Source organism: Oreochromis niloticus, linkage group LG5 (genome assembly GCF_001858045.2).
Source record: "Oreochromis niloticus isolate F11D_XX linkage group LG5, O_niloticus_UMD_NMBU, whole genome shotgun sequence".
Taxonomy (NCBI): Eukaryota; Metazoa; Chordata; class Actinopteri; order Cichliformes; family Cichlidae; genus Oreochromis; species Oreochromis niloticus.
Genome location: NC_031970.2, coordinates 34,516,244 through 34,542,037, shown reverse-complemented (window position 1 = coordinate 34,542,037; position 25,794 = coordinate 34,516,244). Strand labels below are relative to the sequence as shown.

General features: G+C 41.9%; 1 protein-coding gene across 9 annotated transcripts in view; it reads right to left on the bottom strand.

The window, feature by feature from the left end:
- plekha6 (pleckstrin homology domain containing, family A member 6) overlaps positions 1–25,794 on the bottom strand; it is a 191,807-nt gene that overhangs the window by 136,643 nt on the left and 29,370 nt on the right. For 7 of the 9 annotated variants that reach the window (XR_003220236.1, XM_025907519.1, XM_025907513.1 and 4 more), the window contains exons 2-3: positions 25,209–25,320; positions 6,841–6,945 (exon numbers count right to left, since the gene is read on the bottom strand). Coding sequence is in view for 8 of the 9 variants with exons in the window: in XM_025907519.1 (XP_025763304.1) it covers positions 6,841–6,945; positions 25,209–25,320 (217 nt within the window). In the remaining variant the exon portion in view is untranslated. Of the gene's footprint in view, positions 1–6,840; positions 6,946–25,208; positions 25,321–25,794 lie in introns of those variants that run through there. The other 2 variants (XM_025907517.1, XM_025907515.1) reach the window with 2 other exon arrangements.

Below are 25,794 nucleotides of genomic sequence, written 5' to 3'. Positions count from 1 at the left end.
GCTCTGTCTCCCCTGTCAGCTGTATCCCCTTGTCTAGTTCGCGTTTCTGTGTATCCTTAGTTGCTATATCCCCGTGTCCAGTCAGTGTCTGTGTTTGCCCTGGTCTTGCTTCCTTGTCTCGTTAGTCCTGATTTTCCCCAGCTGTGTTTCCCTCCTGTTGCCCATTCCCTGATTGCTCCCTCTATGTATTTAAGCCCTGTGTTTCAGTTTGTCATTGTCGCGATCTACTGTTTACTGTGCTGTGTGTTCTGTCTGCTTGCCTGAGTTTATTTGGAGTCTCAGTTTTGTTACCTTTTTGGAGTTCAGCATTAAAGCTGTTTTGAGTTCACCTTTTTGCCTCCGAGCGTCTGCACTATGGGTCCACCATTCCTGCCTGCACACAGCCTACACCTAACAAATCTAATCTAATAACTTTAATCTCAGCCAAACCGATTTACTCACGAACAAATAAAACACTGAAAAAAGCCAAACAATATCCTTTTTAGGTTGTCTAAGTGACTTATATATTACGTTTAACCTGAGTAGCAAAAGTCCGCGGTGATCTGAAAATGATGTGCCGGGAGTTGTGCCGTTCTCGGCGGCTTCAGTGACCCTCGAGCTCTCGGCTAGCTATCGAGCTGGTGGGTAACAGACGTCTCCGAAAACGTCGAAGCACTTTTGCAAATATGCGATACCTTGATAAACCGAGCAGATATTTGAAGTTTACACAGCTACATTCTCGCCTGAAAATATGTTAAAAGTGTGTTTTGTGACCCAGAAAGATTAATAAAAGTAATTTTAAAACTTAGTAGCGGCCGCCATTGCCGGAGGTTGGCTGGGCCGCACTATGAATTCTGGGATATGGTGGGCCACGAAGGACACAACCGACCCATCCTTCAGATTCAGGGAAAAGGAGGACGCATTTGTCGGCTGCATTCGGAGGAGTCTACGAATTTGGACAGCCTTCGGCGCGTCGCTGTGACGTAATCGGTCTACAAATGCGGCCTCAGGAGGATGCAGCCCATGAATTTGGACACGACCATAGAGCGAGCGAATCACTCATGACTCGCTCACCCCCTCCCTCCTGTCCTGAATCATAGAGCGAACGAATCATTCACCCCCTCCCTCCTGGCTCGCAGCTACTTCTTCTTCTTGGTTGGCAACCAATGTTAAGGCGCACTACCGCCCCCTGGCTCACAGCGCCAGTGGACATTTAGATGAGAAAATATATATTTGACACATGTAAGGAAAATACTAATAAAATAAAAATAAACAAAAGAAATGTTCCCTTTAGAAATTCTTTTGCTCTTTTTTGCTATATAAAATAGTTGTTTTCTTTAAGAATCACTCATCTTAGCAGTAGGATTTACATTAAAAGAGAAACTAATTAAGTTTGAGTGAAAATGTACATTTTTTGCACTCTCTGGTCAACTGACTCAGTGACTCAAATGACTCAAAAAACCCGATTCACTTTGGTGAGTGACTCATTAAAACTCGATTCAGTAAAAAGAATCAAATTTACCATCACTAGAAATTAGAGGTCATTCAAATTTTTCTGTCATTGAGACATTTCTGCAGTTTAACTGCAGTTTAACACATGTAAGGGTTAAAAAGATATAAAACGATTTACATTACAGTTTCTTTAACTATGAAAGCTTACAGAGGCTGAAAATATAGTCAGTAATATTAGCTAACCTTCAAAAATACGGGATCAGAACGATGCCACCTTGAAATGAAACCGAAAAAAATATTGAAACTGAAAAAAAATATTGTAACTGAAATAAATGTACTGAAAAATCTTGCATTGAAACTGAAAAACAAACAAACAATTTTTTGAAAAACAATTAATTGAAACTGTAAATTTTTTGTTTTCGGTTACAATTTTTTTTTCACTTTCAATCCATTTTTCAGTTTCAATCTGCTGGCACTGTTTTGGCGTCCGGGGCGCGCTGGGGGGGGGAGTCCGACCCGCATGTATTTGCATATATTATAATGCTGACCAATTACTGTAGAAAACACGGACGACACGGCTGCCGTCATGGACAAACTTGCATGTGTCTGTTCGGGAATGGCAGATACTGAGAGGTCCAGCGTTTACATTACCGACTATTTCAAAGTGACAGCCTGAGGTGTTCTTCAGTAAATTGGACTACCTGACAAAAGGACCCGAGGCCCCGCCGCAATATTTTCGCTAAGTTAAATGTGTTTGTAAGCTAATCCGTAACTTAGGTCCTTAGCTAGCTACCTAGCTAGCTAAGATGAGCACTCGGCTGTAGGGGAAACTTGTTTTTTAAAGTTCGTTTAGCTAACCCGTGCAGGTGAATGAATTTACCCTGACTAAAGAAATCAAGAGAAATGCACCGGGCTGCTCAGTGACTAACTAACCACGGTTACTGTACTTTTATTATGAGTATTAACCTGTAAGAGCAACAGGCTGGACTCTGCTTCTGCTCCTGTGCAGAGCTGATTATTAAATATGTGCAAACAGCAGCCTGTTTTCTGTCGCTTGCCACATGTGGAAGGACATTAACACCAACTTTTAAAAAGCTGGCACTTCAGTAACCCCTCATTAGTCAATAGCTATGGATTAAATAACAAAGCCCGATATTTGTGTACTGAAACCAACTACTTCCGCTTGGCAGCTTAAGTTAAAATGTTTAATTTTTCCTCTGATTATTTTTTTAGCACTGACTCTGTATATATTTTTTTACTGAGTTTGTTGCAAATATTCAGGTTAAAAAACTGTCCGAATTATTGTTAATGAGTTATGTTCACAAAGTCACATGTGCAGTACTCTGTACAGCTTGCATCCTTTAGGACAAATAATTTGTAGCATTAATATTTCTTGTGCAATACCACTGCTGATAACACCTCCGTATGTTTTGACCAGGATGCAGCAGCAGACTGAACCAGGACTGAAACCTGCTCCATCATCTCATCTTTGCAGATGTCCATTTACAAAGCTCCAACAACTCTAAGGTAAACATGATATTGGAAAATGTGTTAGTATATAAGGCCTTTTTAAAAAAATAATAATAAACAGCTCATATGTCAGCTGTCAGCAGAACTGTAGGACTGAACAACTTCAGATCCCGAGTGTGTGAGGACTGAGAGGATCAGCTTTATTTCAGATTTGAGAGATAAACTTTATATTTCAGTTTGTGATGGTTCTGTTCTCTTTGTGATTACAGGAGCCGTCCTCAGATTCAGACCTCAGCACCACCCAGTGACAGCAGACAGATCATCCTATATCTTCACTCTTTGTAGTAACTCCAAAATTAAGTGATGAAAACAGTACAAAGGTTAAAGTACCACACGTGCTGTCAGTGAAAGCTGCAGCTGTTTTATTGATAAATTTAAAGACAAAAAGTCAAAAGGATTAATCACTCATGTAACTGTGTCACTATACATCAGCATTAACAGTAACTCAGTTTGGTGTTTCAGAAAACTGCTGATCTCAGACCTGCACAAGTTCTGTTTTAAACACTGAATGTACTCAGCTACATGAAGAGCACAAGATGTTTTCTCTGACACAGTTAAATAAAACCTGATTAAAGTCAAAGGTTGTTACTTGTATTTTGAACTAAAAACTTGTGATCTGGAATTCTTTCACTGTTTTTTGACAATAGTGTGTTATTTATCATAAAGTAATTCAGAGTCATTCATACCAGAGTAACCAGAGAGCACAACAAAGGTCTCCATCACAATGTTCATGAAATGCTGAGTTTATCCGTCTTGTGAGGGAGCTGCTGGTGAAGATCACGAGCCCTGCTTGATCCCTGCGATGAGTTTCAGTCTTCCTGGTGTTTCTGAAATGATGCCTCTCACAGTGGGTCAACAGAACATCTGGCACAGGACAGCTGTAATGAAATAAAGGGAAGAAGTTTTGAAAGAAATCTTGGAAATGCCCTATATGTGAGAAGCAGATTTTGTATTTACTTTTTTTTTTTTTTGCCAATCAAGATAACCAAAAGTATAATTTTCACCATACAATTACTAACCTTGTCATCTCCTGCACTGTCTGTTTGGGGCTCTGGGCTTGTCCTTCCCAGCGCTCATGAGACTGCTTTTGCTGCACTGTGGTATGAGGTTGCTAAACACTTTGTGCTAACCTGTTGACAGTGTTGGGAAGGTTACTTTTAAAATGTATTCCACTACAGATTACAGGAGTAACGTATTCTGAATACTTTACAACTACATGAATGTACTATTGCTTTTTGATTTATTACTGTTACTGAAGGTTACATAACAATACCAACTAGATATTTAAATCTTAATATAAATGAGTAACAGTAGAGTGGACATTAGGTAAGGCTACACTTTTTGCAGCGATCTTGTATAGAAAACTACTCCGTGCGTATATGAAACAGGTCCGCGGCTCCGAACCGTAGTAAAGGGTACTCTGGCTTAGGACTGAGCGATATGACCCAAAATTCATATCTCGATATTTTTTTTAAAGCCATAAAGTAAGAACAAAAAGAGAGTTCTTAGTCAAAGCTGTGTCCCAGATGTCACACAGGCACATTTATTAACATACAGCATAGATGTACATGAAGAAATTACTCAAAAATAAATTATGAGCATTTATTAAATAATGATGCTCCATAAATAAAAGAAAACAATGTTGTTTTTGTGCATAACAAAAAGCTCACAATTGTGCAGTCAAAATGCAAACTAACAGACGCTGAGCATAATAACAAAGACAGATTTCACAGCTGCTCTTTTCCCAACTTCTACTGCGTGACTGACAGCCTGGAGTTTGAAATCCGCTTCGTAACCATGTCTCTGAACAGGAGCCATTTATGGTCCTTATACACACACAGTACGGTAATATTACGTTGAAGCACAGTACGTATCACTCCGCGAGGCTCCTCGGTAGCCGTAAAGCTCCAACAATCCATCAAGCGGTGCAGCTCCGTAACTTACCAAAGTCGTACTAAAACATTTTTTGACGTATTGCTGAGCGCTGTGTATCACATAAAATCGGTTCTTGGTCATCAAGCACAACCAGAATTCATACATAAGGCACACTGTCAATTTTTGAGAAAATGAAAGGATTTTAGGCCGTGCATGGCGTTAGCGTGGTTAGCTCATTAGCGCGGTTAGCTTGTTAACACATTGACACTGTCCAGCCCCATGCACGGGGCGATGCGCAGTAACTCGTTAATGGAGATTTGCCGTGTCCATCTTGTCACTGCCTGCAGGTGAAGCAATGGGGGAGGAGGGGGAGTTGTGTTCAGTGAAGGAGAGGCGAGGTCGAGTAACGTTGCGTAGAGACAAAAGTGGATGAAGGAGAGGCAAACTTGCAGCTCCACAAGTATAATTATAACGTAACATAGACTATATCGATATAAACGATATTGTCTCATCTCATATCTCGTATAAAAATATATCGATATTTTTAAAAAAAACTCGATATATCGCCCAGTCCTACTCTGGCTAATACGTCGGGTTCGTGTCAGGCTCGTAGCTGAAAACTAGCTTTACTTTGTTGTCTGGGTCAACTTTGCTAGCGAGAGACAGAGAGAGGCGTTGAAAGGCTGCTCCAACTGAACTTATTGTTTCGGAGGAAAACACAAACACAGTGTACAGTCGAGTCTTAATAGCTTACTTACAACTGGGCTCGTCAGGCACTCTTCTTGGCTGCAGTGGTTATTATTATATTTACATGCTTCCATCTCCCGCTTCTGGTCGGTGACAACTCGTACTTTTCACTCTCCTTTTTCTCCCTCCTCGCGCTCACAGACACATAACAGGTATGGCAGTCCATTCTCCCTGCAGCACGGACTGCACTGCCCATGAGGCTACATTCTTTAGGGCATTGCCTGTAACACTCTGCCTATTGCCTTCATACTAAATCATTTTTGTATAATAATTTTTAAAAATATTTCTTCACTCACGGGCCATAAGTAGGGGTGACATGGGCCGCGAGACTGAGACCCAGGCATTAGAACCTCTTAATGCGTGTTTTGTTTGGGTTTCCACCGGGGTGGAATTACCAGAAATAGAGAGGCCATAGCCTAAGATATGAAACAGGAAAATACCGCCATGTAATCCATTTATTTCAACAAAGTAACTGTTTTCTTAATATCACCTATTAAACGGTAACTGTAACGGATACATTTACTCATATTTTGTATCTTAAATACGTAACGCCAGTACATGTATTACGTTACTCCCCAACACTGCCTGTTGATGAGATCTTGTGCCACTCCTAAAACACCGGCCTCCAACTCCTAAAGAGACACGGGTATCCCTAAATTTAGCAAATATTAGCTTCAGGCTAGCTTGCTACGACGAATAGGCTAATACCAGCATTTTACCACAACTTCACCAGATGTAGCTAAAAAACTAAACTAATGTCCAGTCCAGTGGGACAGCAAGGAAAGATGACAAAAAATGATTACTTACCTGCGGTTTAGAGGGTCGAGCTGAAATTGAAGCAGCCATTGAAAGACAGGAAGAGAGAAAGATGGCAGCTTGGTCAGCACTAGTGGCCTCTATAATGTATGCAAATACATGCGGGTCGGAATCCCCCCCCCCCCCGCGCGCGCCCCCGGACGCCAAAACAGGGCCAGCAGATTGAAACTGAAAAATGGATTGAAACTGAAAAAAGTGGAACTGTAAGCCAAAACTAAAAATTTACAGTTTCATTTAATTGTTTTTCACTATCAATTTTTTTTCAGTTTCAATACAAGATTTTTCAGTTCATTTATTTCAGTTACAATATTTTTTTTCAGTTTCAATATTTTTTTCGGTTTCATTTCAAGGTGGCATCGTTCTGATCCCATACAAAAATACATTAAAAAATAAAATTACATTAATTTCATAAAATTGTTTAAAGCTGAGAGAACATTTTACCTTTTTGTATAGCGATCCTTGTTTGGTAACCTCTGCTTTGCAATTTCTGTGCATAGAGATGTTGCACTTTCCAAAAGTAGCTGCCAATCTAGGTCTGTGAGACATCTATAGGTCAGCAGAGATATGGAACAAAACAGGATACATATATTAGTTATGTGTTTGCGTATTTATGTATTCACATCCAAAGTATTCATAGTATTTCAATGAGCACCACTAGGAATGGTATTATTCAAAACCTTATAAAAATGTTTTACTCACTCTTGAGATGTTATTTAATGGTGTTTATAAAGGACAATAGATCCAAAGAGGTGAAATGTAACATTTTATTAAAAGAGCAATTTATTTACTATTTAATTTGAATGATAATTTTTATAATTTTTATGTATTTTATTTTATTAAAATGTTAGTGATTACACCTTTTGCATCAAATCTAGTTAATTCTAGCTCAAATTGTATTTTCATACAGTGTGGGATTTCCTTTTTTGTATTTGTGTCACATTAAATGTGTCAGATCATCAAACAAATGTAAATATTAGACAACGATAACATATGTAAACACAAAATGCCGTTACTGGATGAAGGTGGGGGTGAGCATAACCAGAGGGTTAAGGGGGAAAAAATCCAAATTTACATGGCCCTGTGTGAAAAAGTGATTGCCCCCTGTCCCAATTCGCAATTGAGGTGTGAGACAAACGACCACTGGTCCAAGTGAGTCAAAACAATGATTTTATTAAACACACGCGTGGGAAGATACACACCACTACATTGTCAGCATAGATCTCCGCTAGAAAGCACACTTCAAATGTTTTTTAAATGTCAGGGTTCACGCCCCTTCTTGCGTCAAGCAGATACATAACATGCATAAGTTACAGTTAATGACAGTCACCACACTTCTTTGTTGACAACCTTTAACACACTTAAAGAGACATTTTCACCATCTTCACTCCAGGTGTTTCCTGTCGTTGTTCTTCTTCACTCTTATCTCTGGAACATCATGAGCACATCCTGTGCAAAAGCAACAGTTTTGTAGGTACAAAATACAGTTACAAGCAAAACATCTCACCTCTACCCTAGAAATGAATCTCCGTGTCATCTGTGTCTGTAAGCGTGTTGGCATCGACCTTTACTGCACTCTGTGTCACCTTTCACCACGGATCATCTACACAGTCTCGCCAGATGAAGCTTATGACCCTCAAAAGACTGAATGCTAATTCTTTTTAGGAGCACACTTGCAATATGAATAAGAAAATGATTATAATTACTTCATTTAATAAAAGTTTTACCAAAATGCCACTACTCAAGCTTAATAAAAATGATATAATTCCCACACCCCCGATTAACATAAATTAACTGTAGTGTATAACATCTTTAGAAAACTCAGGTCAGTTTCTCTATTCCTGAATACTGCCACACGTTCTCAAAAAAACAACAACAAAAAAACAGAAAAACAAAAAACCAAACACAATTTTGTTGTACATGTACAATGACAATTAAGGTCTATTCTATTCTAAATCGCTTAAATAGGACCTGCCTATGTTGGGAATTATTGTAATAAATTATAATTATAATTAGCATCACATATTTGTGTTTTAAACTTTGGTGCACACAGTGCATTATGGAGAGGTTTTGGAGGTGGCTTGTTACTCTGATACTAAAATAAACAGAGAGAAGTATTCTTCCCTGTGAAATGTAGCCGAGGCAATAAATCAGGTGTTAGGAGATGGTATTTATTTGGTTTGTATTGCATCATTGCGGCACCCTAGGGGCGCAGCAGCTACTCCGACTCCTAAAAAGGTGCATTTTTGTTGTTTTTTGTTTGTTTGCGGTGTTGGGAAGGTTACTTTTAAAATGTATTCCACTACAGATTACAGATTACATGCCCCAAAATGTATTTTGTAACGTATTCCGTTACGTTACTCAATGAGAGTAACGCATTTTGAATACTTTGGATTACTTAATATATTATCATGCTTTTTACAGCTACATGAATGTAATATTGCTTTTTGATTTATTACTATTACTGAAGGCTACTCGCCATACCAATACCAACTAGATGTTTAAACCTTAATATAAAATGAGTAACAGTAGGGTGGACATTGGGTAAGGCTGCACTTTTTGCAGCGATCTCCTATAGAATATTCCACCGGCGTGGAATTACCAAAAATAGAGAGGGCATAGCGTAACATATGAAACAGGAAAAGACCGCCGTGTAATCCATTTATTTCAACAAAGTAACTGTAATTTGAATATAACCTTTTTATACAGTAACTGTAAGAATACAGTTACTCACATTTTGTATTTTAAATACGTAACGCTGGTACATGTATTCCATTACTCCCCAACACTGTTTGTTTGTTATTTCTCTTGATTCTGCCCACGTAGTACACAACATGTGTGTGAAAGACATACAAAGACTTTCATAGACCTACTACAGTCTTCTGGATACCAATGTTAGATTTAAAACTCTACCCAAATACGCTCTAAGAGCACACCCTCAAATTGCCTACAGCTACCATCCCAGCGAGGAGATGCCACAAGCAGTGCGAGCAAACCCAGAAGTGCGGCAAGCGAGGAGGTGTCCAGGCTAAGCTAAAGGCTAACCCAACCAGACCGGCTGTTCCATCCATCATTCTGGCAAACGTCATTTCACAGGACAATAAACTTGATTACATCTGACTGCAGAGAGAAAAAAGCTGCGAACTAAGAGACTGCTGTGTTTATCTTCGGGAAACGTGGCTTAATGACAACACGTCCTCACCCCATATCGGATTGTCTGATCACATTACAATAATGCTCAATCCAGCATACATGCCACTGCTGAAGAGAACCAAGCCTGTTACAAAGCACGTCAGAACATGGCCAGAGGGAGCTACTGACGCCCTGCAGGATTGTTTTGAGTGCGCAGAATGAAGCGTCTTCAGAGAAGCAGCGACCACTGTCCATCACATAGACATGAATGAGAATGCTGAGACAGTGACGGGATACACTGACAAATCCAGTGTCCAGTCTACTGGATATTTACACCTCATGCTGCATTCATAAAGCCACTATCATCATGGCTGACCCGCATCATCACTCCCTCCAACTTTTTACTCCTCCTCCATCCAGAAGACGACTCTGCAGCATCAGGAGCAGGTCGGCGAGATTGTGCAAAAGCTTTTCCCCCAAGCAGTCTGGCTCTATGCTGCCCCCCTCCACACTGGATTCTCTTCTCCACACACTTCTTTGGATTAAATAACACTGTACATAACACTGTCCCCTCACTTCCAATACTTGACTATTCTGTATTGCTCTGTCTGTGTATTATTGTATTTATTCTGTGTACTATTGTATTTATTTATTCTTATTCTTTTCTATGTCTTATTCTATTTTTATTCAAATAAAATACTATTGTATTTATTCTTAGTTTATTTTATTTCAGTCCCAATCAAAAGTTGAAGACCATTTGGAAAATGACTAAAAAAACATCATATTTTGCATTGTTGGATCTTAACAAGGGTCCAAGTAGAGCTTCAACATGCAACAAGAATAAATGGGAGTGAGATGAAATATTTTTTTAAGCATGCACTTTATTGAAAACAACGCTTAAACTGAAACATGCTGTTTTACAGCTGATCAAAAGTTTAGGACAACACCTCCAAAAAGACTCAAAAATCCCCCAAAACAGAAATCAAACTTCCAAACATGAACTCAGTAATGAGCAGCTCCATCGTTATTGTTCATCACTTCAAAATTGCTTGCAGCATGCTTGATGCAAGAATTTCCATGAGGTGAGTGGGAACATTTCTCCAAGTGATGAAGACGGCCACACGAAGGGCATCTACTGTCTGGAACAGTTGTCCATTTTTGTAAACTTTCCTTGCCATCCATCCCCAAAGGTTCTCAATTGGACTTAGGTCCACGCGGTCCCATGTTTGGTGCTCTCCTGCAAAGTCCAAAAGGTCAGTTCTGTGGAGTTTAAGGAGACGAGGCCTTTGAAGACGTTTTTTGTTTTTGAAGCCCTTCAGTCTCAGTCTCAGTCTGGTGGTTATGGGGCTGCAGTCAGCACCAGTAACTGCCTTAATTTGGGTCGAGGATCGTCCAGTGTCTTGCAGGTACAGCCAAATGAATCCTCTGGGTCAGTGCTGGTAAAATTGTTTTGGATCTTCCACTTGACTTTTTTTTTTGTTCCATAACCCTCAGGATCATGTAAGAAATTCCGAATGACTGTCTTACTGTGTCCCATCTCAGCAGCAAGAGAGACCCTGCTTAAGCAGTTCAACAACCCGACCATGTTCAAAAAGGGAATGTTTTTTTGCCCTCAGAACGTCATGACAGTGTGACTACCTGACAGAAAATGACAATGAATCCACATTTTTGTGGTCTTAAACTTTTGATCAGCTGTAAAACAGCCTGTTTCAGTTTAAGCAGTGTTTTCAATAAATTGCATGCTCAAAAAAAATTTTGTGTGTGACCCAGTGTTTGAGTTTTATGTATTTTTGTATTTTGTATTCATTTTTGATCTAGTTAATTTCTAAAAAGATGGCGCTGGAGTGACGGCAGCCTTTCCAAGTAGCTCTGCAACACCGTACTAGTTTCTTAACTTTTAACTGTTTTAGACTAGTCTTTCAAACTTTTTTTTCACCTTCCTCTAGTTACTTTACTTTCTACCTCTTAGATATACTATGGATAACGCACTTTTTAAAACTTCTGGAACCAGCTCCTTCATCTACTCGAGAGCGGAGCTGCTGGCACTAAACACAAAGGCACAGACCAGCATGAGACACAATATCCCAGCTGAGCTAAAGAGGAGCTACAGAGGCTGGAAGGCTGGAGCGAGCAAAGCGGATCACCGGAGGCGATTCAAACCATCAATCCCGACAGTGATCATGGGCAACGTGAACTCGTTACAGAATAAGATTGATGAACTGTCTGCTCTGAACAACCACCGACTATACCGTGAGTGCAGTTTGTTTGTCTTCACGGAGACGTGGCTAACCGAGCTAACGCCGCAGGCTAACGTAGACCTATGTGGATTCACATCCGTGAGAGCCGATAGGGACACACAGGCCAGCGGAAAAAGCAGAGGTGGGGGACTCATTGTCTACATTAACAACAGATACTGTAACCCTGGACACGTCTCCGTTAAAGTATTGGTATGCCGTCCGGACCTGGAGCTGCTAGCCATTAGCTTGCAGCCATATTATCTACCTCGGGAGTTCAGTCATGTGATCTGTGTGTGTGTTTACATCCCTCCGAGGGCCGACGCAACAGCTGCCTGTGAGAAAATACACAGTTATAGCAAGACTGCAGACACAACACCCTAAGGCTTTCATTATTATATCTGGAGACTTTAATCATGCCATTCATGGATTCTACTCTGGCTGCTTTTCACCAGTTTGTGAATTGTCCCACAAGGAGCAACAGGACAATTGACCTACTGTATGCCAACGTGAGAGATGCATACAGGGCCACCCCCTCCCCCCACTAGGGAAGTCAGACCACAACCTGGTTTACCTACAGCCACAATACACACCCCTCTTCCAAAGGCAGCCTCTCACAACACGCTCCATCAGGAGATGGACCCCAGAAAAGGAGGATGCTCTGAGAGACTGCTATGACACCACAGACTGGGATGTGCTTCTGAGCCCACATGGTGAGGACATAGAGGGGGCGACACACTGTCTGACAGACTACCTCAACTTTTGTGTGGACACGGTCCATCCTGTACCTCCTACACAGAGCCCACTCACACCTGGACAGGGGAAAAGGCACGGTCAGGATCCTGTTTCTTGACTTTTCCAGTGCCTTTAATACCATCCGGCCCTGTGTGCTCCAGGAGAAACTGAACAGGATGCTGGTGGACCCCTGCCTGGTTGCTTGGATCTCCGACTACCTCACTGACAGACCACAGTACGTCAGGCTGAAGGACATCACGTCTGACACTGTGGTCAGCAGCAAAGGAGCACCACAGGGAACTGTGCTGTCCCCTCTTCTCTTCACCCTGTATACCTCTGACTTCTGCTACAACTCTGAATTATGCCATATTCAGAAGTTTGCAGACGACACGGCCATCATGGGGTGTATCTGGGATGACCAGGAAGAGGAGTACAGAAGTCTTGTGAGGAACTTTGTCACATGGAGTCACACAAAACCACCTGCAACTCAACACTACAAAGACCAAGGAACTGGTTGTGGACTTCGGGAGGTCCAGACCAGGTCCACTGCCAGTTCAGATAGAAGAAGAGGAGGTGGAGGTGGTCAACAAGTACAAGTACCTCGGGCTGTGGGTGGACAACACCCACAGTCACAATATGACTTCGACAAGATGGCGCCTGTGTTTGGCTCTGCCACTTGTGCCGCTAGTACAGCTCGCTGGTATAGTTTTATACTGGCCGCTATTGTCACTTGCAATATTATTTTTACCGTCCTGTGTTTTGATTTTGTCTCTGCCACCAATACTTATGATCGGGGCATGATGTTGTATATCAAAGATTCAATGGAGAGCTACTTTGACAGCTGGGACAGTTACAGGAAATTTTTCCCTCCACCCTTTGTGTGTTCCTCACCTGAGTGCATGTTACCGTACATATCGGTGGGATCTAACACGAAGAAAAGAAGAAGTAGGGGAACCAGGGCCGGTGTCCAGGTGCGACTGAGAAGGTCCCGAAGATTAGCTTCTTGGATGTGGGAAGAATCCCGGTGCCTACGACCAATTCATCTACTGTCACCTGGTGCCGACGCTACACTTCAGTTCCCAGCTCGGAATCTATGGTCTGATGGCCCCATGTTCACTTGGCGTCCCTCCTTCGACCGCCGTTTTGATGGCAGAGGTGATGTACCACTATGGATATTAGCTTTTGCTAGCCCTGAAGTCCCCGCCCGGCGTAACAGGTGTAGAGGTGCGCACAGGTGTTTAATTCGAGTGCCACTGCAGTCAGCTGTTGACTGCACCAACCAAACGTCTTCAATCAGGTTTGCCCTGCTCAACACTCGCTCAATCACTAACAAATCATTTATTTTAAACGATCTTTTTATAAAGGAATCTCTCAACTTCTTGTGTTTAACTGAGACGTGGCAACAAAACATGGATTATATACATCTGAAGGAAATTTGTTCGACTGGCTGCTCCGTCATCGGAACTCCACGTCTTTCGGGACGTGGCGGAGGTCTCGCTGTTGTGCACCAGGACAGATTCACATGCAGACTGATGAACTCGGATTCTTTTACCTCATTTGAACTTCAGATGATCAAGGTCGGCTCTTTGCACACCTTTTATTGTATTTTAATCTACCGACCTCCTGGCCCTGCCGGAATCTTTTTAAGTGAATTTAACGACCTCCTATCATCCATTATTAAATTAGAGAAGGTGGTAATGTTGGGAGATTTTAACCTTCATATTGATGATGCATCCTGTAATATGGCTGCTGACTTCATGACTATCACAGAGTCTTTTAATTTTATGCAGCATGTTTCTGGCCCTACACATGTAAAGGGTCACACATTGGACCTTGTTTTCTCCTTGGGTTTAAATATAAATGATATTTGTGTGGAAAACGTCCATGTGAGTGACCATAGCTGCATATATTTTAACTTGTCGTTTTATTTGGATCCCCCGGCTCCCAAAATAACGATCGAAAGGCGAATCATAAACCAGAACGCCGGCAAAAGGTTCTCTGCCATGTTCGACGCTGAAATGACTTACAATGATTTGGATTCTCTTGTCTCATCCTTTAATAACCAGTGTAATTCTATTTTAGACATAATGGCACCTCTAAAAAAAGTACTGTCCTATGTTTGAAATCTCATCCTTGGTTAAATGAAAACATTCGTAATTTCAGGAGATACTGTCGCAAGCTAGAACGTTTGTGGAAGGCTTCCAAGCTTGAGGTTTATAAGTTACACCTTAAAGAATCTATCCTCTCGCTAAATGACATGTGGAAAAATGCCAGAACAGAGTATTTTTCACACCTCATAGCTTCAAAAAAGAAAGATCCTAAATTCTTGTTTAAAACAATTAAGAGTATTGTTTCTCCTGATGCTCCTTGTGCACCAGTTCATTCAACGTCCGAATGCAATGAGTTTATGAACTATTTCAGAAATAAGGTCATTGCCATCAGGTCTAATATCTCTCCATCATCTTCTCAATATCAAACTTTCAACTTGCTCTCCTCTGATACTTGGTCCTCTTTTACTCCTGTTACATTACAAGACATCAGAGGCCTGCTTTGTCATATAAAACAGACTTCAAGCCCCCTTGATGTCCTTCCATCTTCACTTTTCACTAGTGTGTTTGATTCCATTGGCCCCTGTATTGTGGAAATGATAAATAGAATAGAATAGAATAGAATAGAATAGAATTCAACTTTATTGTCATTGCACATGTCACAGGTACAGGGCAACGAAATGCAATACTTCTCTTCATACTGGCTCAGTCCCCAGCTTCTTTAAACAAGCTATTGTTGAGCCAATATTAAAGAAACCTCACCTGGATCCATCTCTTCCTAACAGTTATAGGCCAATATCCAAATTGCCTTTTATATCGAAAATTTTAGAAAAAGTAGTACTAGAACAACTTAACTATTTCCTGGATAAAAATGCTGTTATGGACACTTTCCAGTCTAGTTTTCGTAAATTGCATTCCACTGAAACGGCCTTACTTAGAGTATCTAGTGATATCTTGATGGCAGCAGACTCTGGAGAATACACAGTACTGGTCCTGTTGGATCTGAGCTCTGCTTTTGACACTGTAGATCACAGTATCATGATAAACAGACTCGAGAACTTGTTTGGGATTACTGGTGTTGTTTTAAAATGGTTTATATCATATCTGTCTGAGAGATCTTTTACTGTTTGCATGAATCATGTCACATCAGAATCAACAGTTTTGCCGTGTGGGGTACCTCAGGGATCTGTCCTGGGTCCAATTCTCTTTTTACTTTATGTATTTCCCCTAGGCCAAATTATTAAGCGCTATAAATATATCTCCTATCATCTCTATGCTGACGACATCCAACTATACTGTTCCTTCAAAATGTCTGAGTTTTATAAATTGTCTAATTTAAGTAATTGCCTGACAGAAATTAACAAATGGTTATATGACAATTTTCTCCAACTAAACTCTGATAAAACAGAAACTCTAATTATTGCTCCAGACCACATGGTCCCAGAAATTAGACAGCATATCAGCTTCTTAGACCCTTATGTAAAATCAAGCCTTAGAAACCTCGGCGTCATATTTGACAGCTCGACGTCGCTTGAGCAACATTCTAAGCAGCTGGTCCGAAACTGTTTTTATCATTTACGGAATATTTCTAAACTCAGACTAATGGTATCAAAGCTTGAACTTGAGATGATTATTCATGCTTTTATTTCTTCTCGTTTAGACTATTGTAATGGCCTTTTTACTTGTTTTAACAAATCAGCCTTAAATCGTCTTCAGACTGTGCAGAATGCTGCAGCACGTCTCTTAACAGGCACCAAGAGAAGGTCGCATATCACTCCAGTCTTGGCCTCCCTTCACTGGTTGCCTGTAAATTTTAGGTTTCATTTTAAAATTTTAGTTCTAACCTTTAGGGCCCTACATGGTCAGGCTCCCCAATATTTATCTGACCTGCTGAAACCACATACATCTTCTCGGGCTTTAAGGTCATTAGATCAGAGACTGCTGGTGGTACCGCGCACTCGTTTTAAAACTCGTGGTGATCGGGCCTTTCAGACTGTGGCACCACGGTTGTGGAATTCTCTCCCACTGTCTCTTCGCTGCACGGACTCCATTGATTCTTTTAAGAAACAGCTGAAGACATTTTTATTTAGAAAAGCATTTGATTAATTTCCTCTTATGCTGTTTTTATAGTTTTATTGTTTTACATTGTTTTATTTACTGTTATATTGTTTTTATATTCCCATTTCCTGTGTTGTAAAGCACTTTGTGATTTTTATCTGTGAAAAGCGCTATATAAATAAATTTTACTTACTTACTTACAACAAACTGGACTGGTCATGCAACACAGAGCACCTGTATAAAAAAGCCCAAAGCCGACTGTACTTCCTCAGGAGGCTGAGGTCTTTCAACATCTGCAGGAAGCTCCTGAGGATGTTTTACCAGTCGGTGGTTGCTGGCGTACTTTTCTATGCTGTGGTGTGCTGGGGGAGCAGCACAGCAAAGAAGGACTCGGAAGGCTGGAAAAACTGATCAGGAAGGCTGGCTCTGTGGTCGGCATGAAGCTGGACACTCTGGTGACAGTGGCAGAGAAGAGGACATTAAAGAAACTGCTGGACATTATGAACAATGCTGGGCCTCCTCTGCACACGGCCATAAACAACCAGAGGAGCCTATTCAGCGACAGGTTGCTTCTCCTAAAGTCAAAAACCAACAGACTTAAAAACTCCTTTGTCCCACAGGCCATCAGACTGTTTAACTCCTCACTGGAGGGGAGAGGGAGGGGAAACAGGAGGACAAGGGAGGGCGGGAACAACTGAGCTGTAGGTGCTTTTTTTACACTGTGCAATATTTGGTTTTTGTTTTGTTTTTTTCTTATATTTGACTGTGCAATATACTCACTCAAATGAGCAATCCTATTTATCCATATTGTATATTCTGTATTTATATATGTGTATATGTGTATATATGGTGTATTTATGCTTATATCCTTACTCTCATTCCCCTTAATGTATCTGTAACATGCAACTTCTTTCGGTGCTTTGCTACTGGAAACTGAATTTCCCGGAGGAACCCACCCGAGGGATTAATAAAGTTTCATCTAATCTAATCTAATCTAGTCCTTTATTTCTTAGTTGTTTCTGTCATCTCCCCCTGTACTCAGTCTCCCTGTTTCGTGCATCTTGCTGTCATGTTTCATGTCTGTGTGGTTATGTTAAGTTCATGTCATGTTTAATCTCCATGTTTCCTGTTTTACTTTGAAAGAGTCCGGTGTTCCTTGTTCATCATATGTAGTTTCACTTCCCCTGTCCTGTCATTAGCTTCAGGTGTGCCAGCTGTTCTCCCTCGTGTGTTTTCACTTCCCCTAATCATCCTTGTGGGTATTTAGTCTCTGTGTTTCATTCAGTCTGTGTCGTGTCGTCTGTTACCATTCCTGTCATTCTAGCTACACGTCATGAGTCATAGTTTTTCAGTCTCTGTTCTGGTCATGTTCATAGTAATCTGCTCCTGTCATGTTTTCATAGCCTTTCATGTACCAGTCCAGAAGTCTGTCTTGTGCTTTTTCATGTCGTGTTCATAGCTCTTAGTTACAGTTCAAGTCAGAGTCTTAGTTTGTCTTAGTCTTTAGTTGTTTCCCAGTTTAGGCTCTTTGTTTATTGCCATAGTTTATGTTTGGTTCTTTTTGCTTTACCATTTACCCGCCCTAATAAAGGCTCACTTTGAGTTCAGTAAATGTTTTGCCTCCTTCATCTGTGTCCACACATGGGTCCTCCAAACACCCTCCACACGGTCTGCCCTCGCTGACCGTGACACTGTATTTGAATTTTTTATTGACAATAAAAAATTCAACTTGGCTTGACTTAATCTCCAGATAAGGAGATGCCCAGAAAGCTGCAGAAGAAGAAAGTGCTGGATCTCAGCTAAATAAGGAGAACTGTGGTTTTCCTCCAACTTGACCAATCACCTTAGTATCCCGTATATCACACATAATAAAAAGCATTTACTGCCTGAGCGCAGCAGCCTTTTGTCTCTGAGGAGGAGAGGAGAGGAGGTCCAAGGCACCATGTAAAACTATTTTGAAATTCTAATTGAAATTGAAATTGAAATTCTAATCATTTTGATAATAAACTGTGAAAACTTATCATTGGAGCATATTTGTCTTCTCACTCATACCCAGAGTCCTTCTGTCTCCCACCACCTGCACTGGATCCAGGGTGCATCCCAGAACAGAGCTGGCCTTCCTGATGAGTTTATCCAACCTCTTCCTCTCAGCTGCTGCTCCAACATACAACACTGTAAAAAATGACGGATGCCACCACAGAGTCATAGAAGGTCTTTAAAAGCGCTCCCTGGACTCCAAATGACCTCAGCCGCCTCAGCAGGTAGAGTCTGCTCTGACCCTTGGTAAATGGACTGATTCTTATATAGCGCTTTTCTACACTCCCAGAGTACTCCGTACAGCGCTCCATACAACATGCCACATTCACCCAATCACACCCATTCTCACAAGGACTGTCTCTAATGACATTGACACAGATTCACACGATGGATGCATCAGAGAGCAACTTGGGGTTAGTATCTTGCTCAAGGATAGTTGACGTGCAGACTGCAGGAGCCAGGGATCAAACCACCAACCACCCCATCTTCCTGTAAAGAGCATCAGTGTTGTGGCTCCAGTCCAGTTTATTATTCAGGTGAACACCCAGGTACCTATAAGACTCCACTATCTCAATGTCCACTTCCTGGGTGTTCACTGGTGTCAGAGTGGTGGGTCTGCGTCTCTGGAGGTCCACCACCAACTCCTTGGTTGATGGAGAAGTCTGCAGTGTAGAGGGTGAAGAGGAACGGTGCCAGCACAGTTCCCTGTGGGGCCCCCGTACTGCAGACCAGCATATCAGAGTCACAGCCCTGTGTCCTCACATACTGTAGGTGTCTTGTAAGGTCATCCAGTATCCACTGGGACATGTGGTGGTCCACTCCTGATAGCTCCAGCTTGTCCCTCAGAAGTCGTGGCTGGATGGCGTTGAAAGCACTGGAGAAACCAAAGAACATGATCCTCACAGTGCTTCCAGGCTTCTCCAGGTGAGTCAGAGCTCGGTGCAGGAGGTAGATGATGGCGTCCTCCACCCCGATGCCAGGCTGGTAAGCAAACTGCAGTGGATCCAATGAAGACCTCACCAGGGGGCGCAGATGGTGTAGAACCAACATCTCGAGGGTCTTCATCAGATGGGATGTCAGGGCTACCGGCCTGTAGCTGCTGAGGTCCCTTGGATGGGAGGTCTTTGGTACCGGTACCACAGCTGTGGTACTTTCCCCAGTGACAGGCTCAGGTTGAACATATATCCTAGGATGCCACACAGTTCATCTACGCAGAACCTCAGGAGCCTGGAGCTGATGCCATCTGGACCTGCAGCCTTCCACACCTTGATCTTGCGAAGCTCATTCCTCACTTGAAGTGCTGAGATGGAGAGAGGGGATTTTGGTGGAGGGGATGTATGTTGGAGTCCACAGAAGCCGGGGGGGGGGGGGGGGGTGAATGGCTGGGAGCTGAGAGGTGTGAAGTCCTGAGATGAAAGACAGGCAGTCCCTGAAGGTGAGGGAGATTGCAGCAGGGGGAATGATGCTGGGGGCGGGGTGGGTGGTTGATCAAACCTATTAAAATATTTATTTAGGTCATTCACCCACCCCAAGTCTCCTGCAGCCTGGGGGGTTGGCTTTTGTCCTGAGATTGTCTTCAGACTGTTCCAAACCCCTCTAATGTTGTCCTGTTGCAGCTGCTCTTCCATCTTCCTCCTGTAGTTTTTGTGGAGATTCAGAAATTCTTTTATTGCTGCCATATAACCTGCATTATGATAAATGCATTAATAACATGTTTTACAGCATTATTTGATCAGTAATATTTCTTACAGGGTTCATATTGCATTGAAGATGTTTGTCATCACATTGACCTTTTTATTTACAGGCTTAGTTATGATCATTTTATACACATTGCATATTTGTGCTGATTTGGAGTTGATGTTCCATCCAAAAGGGTCTTAAGTTTCATTGTAGGACATAGAAGGTTGACTGCATGCATGCTTACAATACACATAAATTTAGTGACAGGCCTGAGCAAAGGCCCAAGTGTCTTCTGCTTCTTTTTGTAACCTGTTGCCCTTTAGTCTACTTGGTGACTGATGACTAGAGTTAGTGACCAGCCTCAGAGACGCTGGGGGCTTGAAGTTTATTGCCTTATTTGGTAGGTGTTATAGAAAAGAGAAGTTATATGTCTGTGTCTAGCCATTAAAAATGTACAAGATGTACCATTGTCTGTAAACAATGACTGTACACAATGTATTTTTGACCTGTAATTGACGCACGTGGGGGTGTGATCCTCAGTGCTATAAAACCAGCATCCAGTGTATTTTTGTGAGGAGCCTCATGCTGAAATTTCTTCTCCTGTGATAATAAACTCACCATTTGATTGCACTTTTCTGGGGCCTCCGTAGTTTGTTTCACTGCTCTACATTGATCGATTTCGCGACATTTTCCTTCCCTTATCTCCCTTTTCAGCTTCTTCTGGACAACTCTCAGCTCCTTTTTGGCCACGTCCACACTAAAATGTTTTCGTTTGAAAACGCATCGTTTTCTCTCCATTTTGGCCTCCCGTCCACACTGAGACGGCGTTTTCATTCAAGGAAAACGCAGCGTTTTGAAAACGCTCTCCAAAGCAGATACATTTGAAAACTCCGTTTTCGCATCGCAGTGTGGACAGCGAACCCAGAGCCTTTTTGAAAACGATGACACATTTTAGTCATGTGACCAATTAAACTAAGATAGCGGAGGGCATTACACAGCAGTTGTTTCGTTTGCTCTCAGTTTTGACAGCCGTGTTAAAGATTAATATCAGTCTGTACGTGCTCCAGATAACTTTTCTTCAAATTCTTTAATTCTCACTCGCTTTTGCAACTTTGTACTTTTGTGTTACTCGCAGCAACAACTCCACCTCATCGTTAGTCCATTTAAAAAACTCGGTGCTTTTCCTCAACATTTTGCCGCGACGTTTCAAAGAGTTGGAAAGTAAATAAACGGCAGACAGAAATGAGGCAGGTCGAATCGGTTTGCGTTTCACGGATGCGCAGGACTGGAACGTAAGCGTTTTCGGCCGTTTCAATGTGGACGCACAACTCTGTGAAAAGGACTGAAAACTATAGTTGCAGCATAGCGTCTCTTTGATAGATAAATGCCCAGCGTTACACCATCTATCATTCACAAACACAGCCAGACCCCCTCCTCTCTTTACTAAGGACTTACTTTCTCTCTACTGCGTCTCTTCCTCCTCACCTCGCGGGGGATGTTGGCTTACTCGGCAGTAGGCAGAACAGCGGCAGCCCCAAGGGCTAACAGCTGATCCCTGCTACAAACAATGGGGGGTCAGACCTCAACGCGCTCTCCGGCCACAGATGCCGTAAAAATGTATTAAAAAAAACACGATTGTCCATAAAATTCTGAGCTCCATTGTGGGGGCCAGAAATGATTGCTGGAAATGATCCAAAACACACAGGGCTCTAGACTAACTTTTTGCCATGGTTGCACTGGTGCGCCTAAATTTTATTTTTAGGCGCACCAGCACAAAAGTTAGGCGTACCCAAATTTTTTAACTGCATTGCTTAACACCGCAGTTTTACATGTTCACGTTTTTTTGATTTGTAAATATTGATTTGTAAATGATTAACTAACAACCTTTCAACACAAAGCTCTTTATTTGTAGCAAAGTTCTACAAGAAAGATTACTTAAACATGCTTGTGCTTAAAGTGCTTCACTGAGCTGAAATTTCAACATTAAAGAAATTTAAAACATCTCAAGATATATTAAATTAAAAAAAAATCTAAATTGAAAAGTTACTCAAAATGTCAAAGGCTTCAATCTGAACATTTCAATATCCGAACAACTTGTTATCTTATGGACTGTCCTCCATTGCAGTCACATGCCCCTCAGATGGCCAGCTCCTGTAATTTGGCCTTCTTGATCTCTCCGATGACCTGTTTACTCCTGGCTGCCGCTGAAAGGCAGTGGGAAGAGGGGACATTTGGGCAGTGCATTTATCGCGGCATATAATGTGTCTTCTCGATACTGTATGCTTTTTCAGCGTTTCAAGTCGAAACGTATTAGCACCAGTGACAAATGCAGTGTTGCCGGCCATGGTCTTTCCACACTTGCGACAATAAATGCAGTGCATCATATTGTCAGCTTGGCTGTATCTTAGCCAGGGAAACTGGTCAAGCCACTCGATTCGAAATTTATACATTTTTTCACTTTTACTTTCACTGGGCTCCGGCTGGGAGTCGATCGTATGTGGCTCATTTTTTGATGCCGTCTCCGGACCAGTATTTGACAAAAACTGAGAGGTTGTCGGCTCCATGTCAGACCGCTGGCTCAGAATTTTGGACTGATCAGGCCTTAACTTAACGAAAAAGTTATCAATTGTTCTTTTCATATTTTCTCAGTACCAACTTCATACACTTCTATCGGACCTGGCTACTCACCCTTCTCTATCTGCCCGCACTTTCAAACGTAAACATACGTAGGCCTGCAGGAATATCTGGACCACGGCCAATCACAGAGGTCCCCGCCTCTGACTATCTCTGATTGGTTTAGAACACGACATGGGCACAATGTGTGTCTGTTGTTGAACACACGGAGACTTTCAGAGTTGCGGAAACTTTTTAATTGTGATTTCTCCCGAGAAAATACGGTGCGACCAAGTATTTTTTTTTAGTCGCACTATTGAGAAATTTGGTCGCACTCTAGAGCCCTGACACACCAGCAAGACCACCTCTGAATGGCTTAAGAAAACCAAAATTAAGACTTTGGCATGGCCTAGTCAGAGTCCTGACCTGAATCAATGCTGTGGCATGACCTTAAAAGGTCATTCTCAAAAAGCCTCTTATGTGGCTGAATTACAACAATTCGGCAAAGATGAGTGTGCCAAAATTCCTCCACAGCGCTGCAAAAGAGTCACTGCCAGTTATCGCAAATGCTTGATTTAGATGTTGCTGCCAAGGGTGGCCCAACCAGTTACTGATTGATTGATTGATTGATTGATTGATTGATTGATTGATCGATCATACTTTATTCATCCCGAGGGAAATTGGGTTAAGGCTGCCAGCTGTGCCAGCGCCGTCTTACCCTTCCGACCATACATACATTACACAAACATCACATGGGGAAGACAGGTCAGAGAGGTATAACATGGAAAAGCACAACATGAGGAAAGATAAGGAGAAAAAAATAACTCCCCCCAGACTGAGCTCCAACAGGGAGATCAGTTTGAGAACAGAAAAAAAACACCTCTGCACATAGCACATGAAAATACTCTTAATACACTAAAGAAACACATGACAAGCAACAGTGGTGGGTAAAGGGTGAGAGACAGCCAGTGTAGACAGCACATCCGGGCCTGCAGCCTATACGCTGGTCTCCATGATCCACCGTCAGCATCGGAAGGGAATAAGCGTCGAAGGTGTTTGGAGGGGGAGGGGGGGATGAGTGTATATCTGCATGTGTATATATGTCTGTGTGCGTGTGTGTGTGTGTGTGTCTCCAGAGTTCAGCTGAGACAGTGTCCTTCGCCCTGCCAGGCTAAGTAAACAGTCTTCCAGCCAACCCAGGTGGCCTTGCATAGAATGGGAAGAACAGTCTAAACACAGTCGTTATCAGGGTGTTGTTGTTCAGCTCCAGCCTTGAGACCACAGCTGGCGCCAAAGGGGTCTCCGCATGAAGTGATGGTGGTTTTTACTTTAGTGCGAACAACTCATATGAATTTCAAAGCTGTTCTAACAGTCCGACACTGGTCTCTCAATCTCCCGTTGGAGAGCCGCGAGCTTCTCCATGATGTTATCAAACTTACGCTCCGTGATGTTGTCATTCTTGTGCTCAAAGAGCCGATTCTGAGAACTCACGACCGCAGTGAGCTTCTCCAAGATGTGATCCAGTTTGCGCTCAGAGGTGTTATTCCGAGCGAGCCCCTCCAGATGTAATCCAGTTTGCACTCAGAGGTCTTGTTCTGAGTATTCACGGCAGCTGTGCGCTTCTCCAAGATCTTATCCGTGCTGCACTCAATGAGCCCATTTTGAGAAACTCACGCCTCGTCCCATCGTTTCAATCCCAGCGGGCAGCCTTGTCGGAGTTTGAACAGCCGGTTCCGCTTCCTTAATTCTTTGATAAGCCAGGGCCAGGCCAGCTCTGATCAGCAAGAACCCTGTTATCATGGTTCCGAATAGGAAGATATCTTTCTCGTTGAGAAAGGGGTGTCAATTGCATTCAGGGACCAGTTGATCAAATCCATAATTCCTCTTTTAGGTTTTAGAGAACAGACTGTGAGAGAGTGTTCCAGGGAAAAGTAATACAAAAAACACGAGACTAGACAAGGACACAAGAGGCTAAGCAGGGAAGCTAAGGGAGAGGAGAGGAGGAGGGAAAAAAGTGTGACCGCCTTTGCCGAGAGCAAGTGATTGCCTGTTATTCGGTTTAACAGGAAATCACCTTTGGACACGGGGTCATGTAGGTTTGGATGTTTTTTCCTCTTAGTAATAGATGCCTTACATGCAAAAAAAATGCCTTGAAAAAAATGTGCCTCACATTTGTAACATACCAAAAAAGGACATTAAGAAGGGGGCAGACACTTTTTCACACCACTATATATATTATATATATGTGTGTATGTGTGTGTGTGTGTGTTCTCACCCAACTGTAACACTGGGCTTCTGGAGGCAGAAATGTGACCATACTGGTGCTTTTGGACTTTATGATTTTCTCAGCAGCAATCTTCTTTCCATTCACTTCGAGTTTAAAGGGCCTGGACAGAATAGCAAAACATTAAATTCTATTAGTAAATTAGCCCTCTTTGCCTTCCAAGTGATTAGTCATTTTGTGTAGTATTTAAAGTTACAAAGTCTATAGAGACCACCATCAATGGAACAAAAAATTGTCACAGTCTGAAGTCTTTGTCCCAGCATTTTGAGTTATGAACGTTATGAATTTCTTTTTTTAATTTAATACCTGTTTGATCATCAGTTTGCCTTTTTTTTTTTTTTAAGTTTTTCAGCTTTCAGTTTATTCCCTCAGTATTTACCGCCTTTTTACAACACCAAAATTATCTTCCGCATATTTAAACATACAGTTGTTGCTGTCAAACAGAGAAAATGTTACAGTTAATGCTTTTGAAAGTTCACGGTGATGAAATAATAACTTGTCCCAAATGCACTAAAGCAAAATTAACGAGCCTGTTTTGAAAACGTAAGTAGAAACTACAGATATTTGTTTTAAAATG